The sequence below is a fragment of the Antedon bifida genome, chromosome 3 (genome assembly GCF_963402885.1).
Source record: "Antedon bifida chromosome 3, ecAntBifi1.1, whole genome shotgun sequence".
NCBI lineage: Eukaryota > Metazoa > Echinodermata > Crinoidea > Comatulida > Antedonidae > Antedon > Antedon bifida.
In genome coordinates, this window is record NC_136228.1 from 28,176,349 (window position 1) to 28,187,754 (window position 11,406).

Genomic DNA, 11,406 nt, shown 5'->3' on the forward strand with positions numbered 1-11,406 from the left:
TTCGGTGACGTCATGCTTTACTGCTTTTATACTCTTTCATTTTGCTCTCTCTTATACACTCTTATTATGCTCTCTCTTATACACTCTTATTATGCTCTTATAAACTATACATCATGCTTTTATATTCATTCTTAATGCTCTTATACTCTTTCGTCATTCGCTTGATATGCAAGTGCAACGTGAAATTGAGCTTTCAAAAGCACACTGAGTGTAAGAGCATGAAGTCACCGGAGAGAAGAGAATACCGGGGTCCCATTGCCGGCTGTCATCTTTGTGTACATACAATATGGAAATAGTTAAACAATATTCAAGTTTCGTTGCAATACCACCAGATAGCGATCGGAAGTTATTGTTTTTAGCTTATGTATACTGTACTGTTTATCGAAAGCGGTTTTCTAAAATATAGCATTGCAGACAAGAAAGAAAGAAACTAATGTCAAATGTAGACTTAATATTTTTCCCTTTAGGCAGTTATATTTCAAGAGAACGGAAGCATTAGGAAACAGTTACCATGTGGTAGCTTACAGTTCACTACGGCTTCACTATGGGCATTTGGAAACTCGGACTGGGCATGCACCCCAAAGAACGTCTGGGAAAAGAGAGTATATGAAAACATTTGCTGAATATTGAAATGCGTGTAGACTCTGTTATTCTGAGTTGAGCGGCGTTTTTTTGTAAAAAACATTTCTTGTTATTTATCCCGCAGAACGTGTAATGTTCATGTTTTTTTAGGTAGCAATACAAATCGGAATAGTAATCATTTATTCTGCCAAGATCGGAGATACACACCGACATTGGAAGAGGTGCAGGTGTTGAAAGATCTAGCACAGAACATGAGTGACGACAATATAGAACAATCATCGATATGATATTACTATAGGCCTACCTTGACGCCGCCTGTAGTACTGTATAGGCCGTAACGTGCTTTTCAAAGTTTTTCTGTCCATTACAATATACGAAACACCGGTTCTCGCGTCAGATCACCGAAGTAAGCATCGCTGGGCCCAGTTGCGTTCTGGGTGGTAGACTACCGTCTGAGGATTTCGTCGTGTACTGTACAGTATATACCGCCTTAAAGTGATGGTGATAATATCAGACTAACATGTGATATGCATGGGTTCGAGCCCATTTTTACCACATGAAGTGCCTTCCAGCGTTTCTGGTCATTACTATACGTTAAGCATTTTACGCCACCAGGGAGGATATACGCTGTCATCAAGTGCCTTTCAGAGGTTTCTGTTTATTACGGTCGTCTCCAACACACTTTGGTATTAACAGTTAGACAGATTATACTTTCTCCGTAATCTTTTCCTCCGTCATCTTTTCTTCCGTTTCCCTTGAGGATTCCAAGTCAGCGCAAGTCTTGCGATGTCGGTTTCCTTAACGTGTCCTATTGTAGCCATCATCTTCTCATCTCATCTTCCTTTATTGTGCTCGTTTCAGTATAGTCGCGTGCACATGGGTTTGTCATATTTGTGCAACTGAACTTCCTACTTTCATTCTTAAATTTTGTGTTGTACGTTTTTCATTTATTTATTATGTTTTGCACACTTTTCTATTTTTCCTAATTGTAATAATATTAGATTTCCAATTTATATCAACATAATAGATGCAATTCTTGAATTCTTTTACTGATGTTGACTCCACGGCCTCTTTGGGTATTGTGTTTCGAAGATCAATGGTTTCTAGATAGAACATACCCCGTTGTTCTGAACCACTAGCTGTGACCACTTTTCGAGGATTTCATATCTTGTACATCATAATCACTTTAGACACGTGCTTTCGAGGGAAGAGGGTTCCACTGTACGTCCAATAGCATGAATGTGAAACTGTCACCAGTCACAAATCTTGCAAATTTCTGTACTTTTTTTTGTTTTTGGCCCACCTATATCACAATTTGACAGACACATCCAGCCTGTTCCTCCTACCAATTGCATTATCCAGTCAGCTTTTGCAGCTTTTCAAATGAATCTTTCTTTCTTTTTTTCTTTATCCAGTTCTGATTCTGATTTACAAACAAAACTTTATTTCTTTGTTTCTTTCTTTCCACCAATCACTAAAACGTATGTAAACAATGTATACTAAATTACTCCCCTATGGGGATTATAGTTTGTTAAATAATAATTAATAATAATAAACGTGGGTGAAACTCGGTAAAAAACGTTCGAGTTAGATCGTAAGTAGGCTGAGTATGAATTCGATATCGAGGAAGGCGCCATCCAAGGTCATGCGATGTCAAAGTTCACGATGAAATTTTAAAATTGCTCCGATCAAGCGCAAACTTTTGATCAATGGTATAATTCGTGGAATGTTGAAAGCGTATGGTCAAAGGTCATATAATTCATGAATGGAGCTATGTTCTATTGAATCATGTATCAAAGGTCAAGATGACATTTTAAAATTGTTCCGATTAAGCTTGAGTCCTAAAACTCGGTATGATAAAAATGAGTTAGGTTGCCAAGGTCAAATCTCAACATTTTTGGGGGAAGACAATCCTGAGGGTGAGAGTATGAAGCCGATATCAAGGACGGCGCTACCCAAGGTCATGCGATGTCAAAGTTTAAATTTGCTCCAATCAAGCTCAAGCTCAAAAGCGTATGGTCAAAGGACACATAATTCATATGACTAGATTTATGTTCTATTGAACATAGTGTCTAGTTTCAATTTGTTTTAGTTTGCTTTGAATTCAGGCACCGTCTGTTGATACATATTTGTATTTTGCTGACGTCCTTAGTTATTCTCATCTTAGAAGCTAGAGCAGCGTCATTGAGATGCTATTTAATGAACGAAACATTCATTCCCAACAACAATAAGTATATGTTACACCGTATACCGAGTTCTTATACCACATTTTTAGAGAGAATCAATGAAATTATAAGAATCATGGGCAGGAAACATTGAAATAATTTTCATACAGCACAATTATGCATTAATGAGTGACGGCCGGCCAAGAATCAGAACCACGAAGAGGACGATAAACACGATACGAAAACATTTATGTAAATACTAACTGGACAAGAATGGCATCGGACTATACCATTTAAAAATGAAGATGATAATAACAGTGGCTGAAATAACTTGATGATGTGAATAGAACCAACTGCTTGAGAATAATTATTAAAGAAGCGCAGCCTTATCGCATAGTCTTTTGTCGTAAGAATCGTCAAAAAGACGATTCTTTTAAAATATAAAAAAATCATCAGAAATATTCTTGTTGGGAATTATCTGTAGTTACAACAGAAATATCATTGTGAGGATGAATGTCTCCAAGGACATTGACTGGATTTTGTATTTAAAGAAAGTGTAACCGCGTACCACAGAAGACCATAGTCTTTGCTGCTGCTTATGGTAATCATCACATTAATGAACCATTAATCCTTCATCGATCTCACGAGAGGTAGGCCTACGCTAGCGGTGTCTGGTATACTGTATACATGCACAGAATATTAATCACTTGTTTATGTAGAAATGTGTACATTCGTCATAAGGTACGTAAAACCTGTACGTCAAGAGAAAGTCATGACATAATACGTACGTACTATTAAAATAATTCAAAACATCCCATGCTTAGTAGAGGATAATACTAAACCATTTGAGTTTCCATGGTTTAACATCTTGGGGTTTTTATCGAAAACATTTGTATAGTAAAGGCATGATAATTGAACCTACTAGAAGGTGGGTTCGCTCGCGTACCCTCTATTAAATGTACACGGATGAAACGCTTTACTGGTTTGGCCTAATCGTCAGAGGAGGCGCTTTATTCAACGACGAGGCGTTTATTCGACGACTGAGGCGACTAAACGCTTATTCTACTGAGGCACTTATTCGATAAGATCCTCCTTATTATCCTGGAAAAAAACAATCTACTGTACATTATACTAGAAACATAAACTGTCATTACATAACCTAATCTAAGATTTATTTTAATCTAATCTAACAAATGTTTATAATAATGTAATAAATTGGGGTTTTAGAAATGTTATACTATTGTACAGTATCCTTACGAAGAGTCATAATTATAATAGAGGGCAGTATACTTATAAATACTACTTTCAAAAAGAATTGTTAATAGGTGCGCTTGCTCGCAAACTATTACGTTTGATTGTATGTACAGAACGTTTTAATTGACTGCGGTCAGATAAGATAAGATAATTGGTAAAAAGTTAGAAACTATACAATATCCCCTTTAACCTATGGAACGCCTCCTCTGCCTTCAGTTCACATTTATCATGCAGTACACACCAATCGTCATGCAGTACACACCAATCGTCATGCAGTACACACCAATGGTCATGCAGTACACACCAATCGTCATGCAGTACACACCAATCGTCATGCAGTACACACCAAACATCATGCAGTACACACCAATCGTCATGCAGTACACACCAATCGTCATGCAGTACACACCAATGGTCATGCAGTACACACCAATTGTCATGCAGTACACACCAATCGTCGTTCACATTTATCATGCAGTACACACCAATCGTCATGCAGTACACACCAATCGTCATGCAGTACACACCAAACATCATGCAGTACACACCAATTGTCATGCAGTACACACCAATCGTCATGCAGTCAAATATTGCGTAATTTATACCGCCACCTATCGACAAAATCGAATATCACGTGAGGTTTATTAGACGGCTGTAAAACTAAGACTATTTAAACTTCTTGTATGGAATTCAATAATTGCAATGGCCTCCTAGCCGCGCCTGTGTCTCGCATAATAAATTATTGTATATATAAAAAACAGAGCATTCAGAGATGTGTAGCGGTTAAAATAAGTACAGTATGTCAAACATAAAAGAAATCTTATAGTCGATGGCCTAGTTTTACAGCCGTCTAATAAACGTCACGTGATATTCGATTTTGTCGATAGGTGGCGGTATAAATTACGCAATATTTCACTGAATGACGACTGGTGTGTACTGCATGACGATTGGTGTGTACTGCATGACCATTGGTGTGTACTGCATGACGATTGGTGTGTACTGCATGACGATTGGTGTGTACTGCATGACGATTGGTGTGTACTGCATGATGTTTGGTGTGTACTGCATGACGATTGGTGTGTACTGCATGATGTTTGGTGTGTACTGCATGACGATTGGTGTGTACTGCATGACCATTGGTGTGTACTGCATGACGATTGGTGTGTACTGCATGATAAATGTGAACTGAAGGCAGAGGAGGCGTTCCATATTAACCCGGATATTTCCACAACTAACCATGCATAACAGGCCTACGCCACGACGACGTAGACTATGCGCTTAGTTTAGACAGATCAATTCAGATATACGAAATCTAAAATGAATTCCCAGTAGTGTAGAGAAAATTTTTAACCAATCAGATGCCGTAAATTGAAAAGCGTGTTTCAATAATACTTATTTAATAACACTTATTGATCAACAATGTTTTCGTAATTTTTACCAGACGTCTGAAAACCTCGCATTTATTTCCTCCATTAAGTAACTCACGACTCCAGTTTCATTTCATTGTCTTTGGTTCCACACTTCGGACCAGACCTCTATCGTCAGGGAAAACTTTGGACACTCTACCAGTCTTCCATCGTCCTTTTGTAATTCCTTCCGCGTCTAATAAACGTCACGTGATATTCGATTTTGTCGATAGGTGGCGGTATAAATTATGAAATATTTGACTGCATGACGATTGGTGTGTACTGCATGACCATTGGTGTGTACTGCATGACCATTGGTGTGTACTGCATGACGATTGGTGTGTACTGCATGCATGACGATTGGTGTGTACTGCATGATGTTTGGTGTGTACTGCATGACGATTGGTGTGTACTGCATGATGTTTGGTGTGTACTGCATGACGATTGGTGTGTACTGCATGACCATTGGTGTGTACTGCATGACGATTGGTGTGTACTGCATGACGATTAGTGTGTACTGCATGATAAATGTGAACTGAAAGCAGAGGAGGCGTTCCATAACCTATCGGTATGTCGTTCATTACGTTCGCAACTTCGAATAACATAGTCTGTAGTTCTTCACAAACGTCAATATCTGTTCGCCCACGACATGGTATAATGTTTATTTCACGCCTTTTATCAAATTTTGCCACGGCGAATCTGGTGTAGAAAACTTCCACTGAACTCCATGTTAGATTCCGAAGTTCTGTAAACTCTCTTTTGTTGTATTGTATACCACAGTCACTAAACACTTCTTTAGGGTATCCTCTAATAGAAGCAAATCTTCGAAAGGCTGTCAGGAAGGAATCGGTGCTGTAATCCACTGATAGTTCCAAATGTAATGCTCTAGTCACTAAACAAGTAAATATAATACCATAAGCCTTCCCTCTAGTACGTTTCTGGACTTCCTCTCTCTTCACGAACGGTCCAAATAAATCAGTACCTATATAAATACGACCACGGTGGTGATGACTTTAGACGTTGGATTGGCAAAGGTGCCATCTGTTGATTGACTGTCCGAGCCTTATATCTCTTGCATCTAACACAACTATGTCTTAAATGGCTCACCAGCTTCCTGAGTCGCACCACCCAATACTTGCTTGTGATCTTTGACATAGTAGTGTTGACTCCATTGTATCCTCTATTGTGCATTGTTTGAGCAACCAGCTTGGTGAACGCATGATCATAAGTCAATAATGGGACTTCTTCGTGGTTGTAGCCAAAATACACATGCTCCTTAATCCTTTCGCCCACTACCATCAGTCCGTCATGTCGCCACCCTGGACCTAAACTGCCATAGTTCTTAATGAAGTAGTTTGTACTTCTCTGACCCAGAATGTTTACGCCTCACTAGTCTCATTTGGCGTCAAATCTAATTGAGCTGATTTGAAGCTCTTCTTCTTGAGAACTCTCATGACCATCGCTGAAACTCGTATTATTCTCACTAAACTGTTAAACCTTTCCGCTTTGATACAACACTTCTGAACTTCCTCCACATCTGCATTCATCACATCTTTCACTTTTCACTTTGTGAAATTGGCCATTCTTTGAGGGAAATCGGGGCCTTCTTGCCAAACTCTGTGTTCAATCAAGGTGTTCCTGTAGAGCTTATATCGGCTACGGTCGTTTTTTCAGCCACCCACCACCAATCTTGAGGTTCGCTGGATTTTTTAATCTCTCCGATTTGGGTGGCTGCGTAAGTCTTACATCAATAACTCTGTGTCTGAATCATTACTATAACAGTTTCACTGTCAATGTAAAATATTCTATTAAACCTTATATTCATTTCTTCAACTAACGTTTTTGCAAGTCTGGCACTCAAAACAACTGTGCCTAGTTCCAATCTCACTATATTAGCAATTTCTATGGGTGCTACCCTGGATTTAAATGTTTTATATATGATAATGTTATATTTATGTATTTGTTTTTAATTTTATAGATAAATAAAGAAAGAAATATAAAAATATTGGCCGCTATCAATCTGGACATTTATCGGTATGCATTTGGTATCGGACATAAGCTACCGTACCCATAGTCTTGTCTGATGCGTCCGAAAACATTATCAATATTGGATCGATATCGTCACTCGCTCCAATGGGTTTTACGAATCTACGAATTTGTAGGTTTTTACATAATTGCAGCTCTTGGAACAGTGACAACCAGTCTTGTCTTTCAGGCTCTATTATGGGCGTATTCCAATCTATTTTCACGGGTGAGAGTATTCATCTGAATCAAACATGTTATTTTTGTAAAATTCTCTGGAACCTTTAATCCAATACTTTCAGCGTCTACACTTAGTCTAGCCTCGACCGGCTGCCATTTAAATCCCAATACTTGCATATTATAATAGGCTTAGACTCCTTTTCTATTTTGTCGCTTTCACCTGATTTGATTTGATTTGAATTTATTTGGAAAATCATCATAAAAAAAAAACATACAAAGTGATAACATAAATTACGGACATTACAAATAATACATTTATAAGAGATTTTCCAGGATAGCCCAAAAAGCTTATCAGCTTATTTCCATTGGGATCCTTTTACAATCTAAAATAAAAAATATAATCATTACAAAGTATAGCATTAAACACGTAAATATAACAATAATATTTAAAAAAACAGTTAAATTAGAGACTATGATTGACTTATATAGTTATTTGGTAGAACAGAAATGTGATTTAACATTTTTCTTAAAATTAAATTTGTTTTCTATTTCTTGAATGGAATGAGGTAGGTTATTCCATGCCTTTATGCCTGTATAATAAAACGTTTTAGATATTTGACTATCAGATTTAGGAACTGAAAAACCATTGACACTACTTCTAGTCATATAATGGTGGTTAGATGAAACTCTTTGAAACTTTTCAGTCAAATAAGGTACTGATTTTCCATAAAAAATCTTATGAACATGATTAAGTTTGAGTTGGCAAATTCTATCCTCTAGACATAATTGACCGATTTGGTTCAGTTCGTCTTTACCAATATGTGCACGATTATTTTTATTTAATATAAACCTAGCAACTTTATTTTGACTGGTTTGGAGTCTTTGTTTAAGTTTTTTAGAAACACCTGAAAACCAGGAGCAACATGCATAGTCAAAGTGACAAGTAATCAGTGCCGAACATAGAATTTTACGAGAAAAGAAATTTAGACATGCAGAATGTCTATACAAAAATTTAAGTCTTGAATTAGTCTTACTAAGAACTTTTTGAACCATAGATTCTCCAGACAGGTCTTCATCAAGCAAACAACCAAGATATGAGATCATATTCTTCTTACATATCAACTTATTTTTAAACATAACAGCAAAATCATGATGAACATTCTTAAGTTTTCTTTTAGTACCAAACAATATTGATTCAGTTTTATCAGGATGTAATGATAGTTTGTTGTTTATAAGCCAGTTGTTACATGATTCCAGGTTTGAACTTAAATCATTAGCTATTTGTCTAATATCATTACCAGAAGACAACAATATCGTATCATCAGCATATAACATAATATTGCAATTTACACTAATTGGGATGTCATTCATGTAGCATATGAACAAAAGAGGTCCTAAAATGCTACCTTGCGGAACTCCGCTAGATATAGTACATGGTTGGGACTGAACGCCATTTACTGATGTAATTTGTTTGCGATCTTTCAAATATGATTCAAACCATAATAAAGAATCTTTATCAATGCCCATATGAACCAGTTTTTGCAATAATATCTGATGGTTGACTGTATCAAAAGCCTTTTGTATGTCAAGGACCACCAAACCTGTAAAGTTACCTTTAGATATTTCAGATCTTATATGATCGGTTAAATTAATTAAAGCAGTATCAGTAGAATAATTTCCTCTAAAACCTGATTGAAAATCATTAATTACATTGTTTTCATTGAGATAGTTATGTAATTGTACAAAAACAGCTTTTTCGATTATCTTAGATATTACGGGTAAGATGCTAATAGGTCTATAATTACTAACTTCCTGCCTATTGTTCTTTTTAAATAATGGTGTGACCTTAGCAAATTTCATATCATTAGGAAAAACCTTTAGAGATAATGATAAATTAACAATATGTGTTATTGGCTGAACAATAATATTAGCTCCATCCTTAAGAAATCTAGCAGGAATGTTATCAAGTCCTGTACTTTTGCTAGGATTTAAAGAATTTAGTTGGTCAAGTACAAAATCATTAGATATAGTTTGTAAAACGAAACTGTTCTTCTTTATCCCTTTGTTCTTATAGTATTGTTTGAAGGGTGTAGTATTAACACCAAATATATTATTACAATTTGGTAATTTATCAGTTAACAAAGAAGCAACATTAGTGAAAAATTTGTTGAAGAGATTAGCTACAGAAAATGGTTCAGTGCATGGATGACCATTATTATTAAGTACAATTGTATTTTGAGATTTACTTTGTTGACTAAAACCTGTAGATTTTAGGGTTTGCCAAAGTTTTTTGGGATTACCCTTGTTTTCCTCAATCTTAGTTTTGAAATATTCTGACTTAGCTTTCTTAACATCTCTTTGTATCTTATTTCTTAATTTACAATATTTAGAGTACATGTCTTTACAATGGTATTTCTTAAATAAAAATAGGTGTTTGTCTCTTTGACGAATATCCAGAAGGATATTATCATTCATCCAAGGTTCAGTTCTACATTTAATTCTAACTTCTTTCACAGGAGCTATTTCGTCAATGACACCTAAAAATACAGTTTTAAACCTAAACCAAGCCTCATTTACTTCGTTACATGATAAAGTTGACTCCCAATTAACATTAGCAAGTTTGTTAAGCAAGGACTCCTTATTGTAATGTCTCATGCTACGAATACGTATTGTATTATGTCTGTTAATTTGACATTTCCATATTTTACGGGTACAATATGTGATCAAGTGATCACTTAGACCAACATTTAAAGTACCATATTGTAATATTTTTTCTTTTGAATTGGTAATTATATGATCAAGAGTAGTAGCTGTAGTATCGGTTATTCTAGTAGGGATGTCTATAATTTGAGAACAATTAAATAAACTTAATACATCTTTATACCTTTTCAATAGTGGTTCATCTTGACTATTAAAATTAATATTAAAATCACCTAAAAGATACAATTCACAATCAGATCTTAAGTTTAAGAAGGATGACTCTAAGTTTTCAAGAAATGCTTTACAAGTGGGAGGGCGATAAAAACATCCAACAGCAATAGGTTTCGACTTGGGTAGCAATATATCAATCCAAATTGATTCTAGACTGTCAATATTCATTTCAGGTTTTGTATTGAACGATACATCATTTCTTATGTAGATACACACTCCTCCTCCATTTCGATTTCTGTCTTTCCTTGTGATTGTATAACCTTGAATCTCTACTTCAGCATCTGTTACACTGTTGTCTAACCAAGTTTCAGATAATGCTAATACTGCCGCTTTGGTTTGTTGAGCTAGTAAACGGAGTTCAGAAATTTTTGGAAGTAGCGAACGAATATTGAGGTGTACAAAATGTAAACCTCGTTTTTTGAAACAGTTTAAATTGAAGTCATTTTGTGCTTGTTGATTAACAGGTCCAGGATTTGATGCAACATCACCAGCAATCATAATAAGGATACTCAGTTTGATCAGATTTTGCTTCTTTAATCGACAAAGTGTGGTGGTTTTCTTGGAAAGTGCTAGTAGTTGGCATATTGGAGATTTAATTGATAAGTTGTCAGGATTTATAAAAGTAGGAGATGTCCAGTTGTCTTTTGTCAGGCGATTCATAATGGGTGTGAATTCATCATCAATTGTTGGTTTATACGTTGTTTTAATACGTATAACACATAATGCTGAAGCCAAAACAGCAAAGAGAAACGAACTGTTCATTAACTGCAACATGTTGAATCAGCTGAGAACAAAGAACCTACATTCCAATGCTATTAGTAAACTTCTCTGAAACAAAGGACTTCCTTGGTTGAGACAATGGCTTG

The 11,406-nt window shown here is 36.0% G+C and overlaps 1 protein-coding gene across 1 annotated transcript; it reads right to left on the reverse strand.

Moving 5' to 3' along the window:
- Window positions 1-478: 478 nt before the first annotated feature.
- LOC144838349 (uncharacterized) lies at window positions 479-11,314 on the reverse strand. The gene is made up of 3 exons (XM_078693687.1): window positions 8,644-11,314; window positions 5,992-6,299; window positions 479-589 (listed from the first exon to the last, which is right to left on the reverse strand). Exons 1-3 carry the CDS (start codon window positions 11,312-11,314, stop codon window positions 479-481), a joined length of 3,090 nt encoding a protein of 1,029 aa, XP_078549813.1.
- Between the last annotated feature and the right edge of the window lie 92 nt (window positions 11,315-11,406).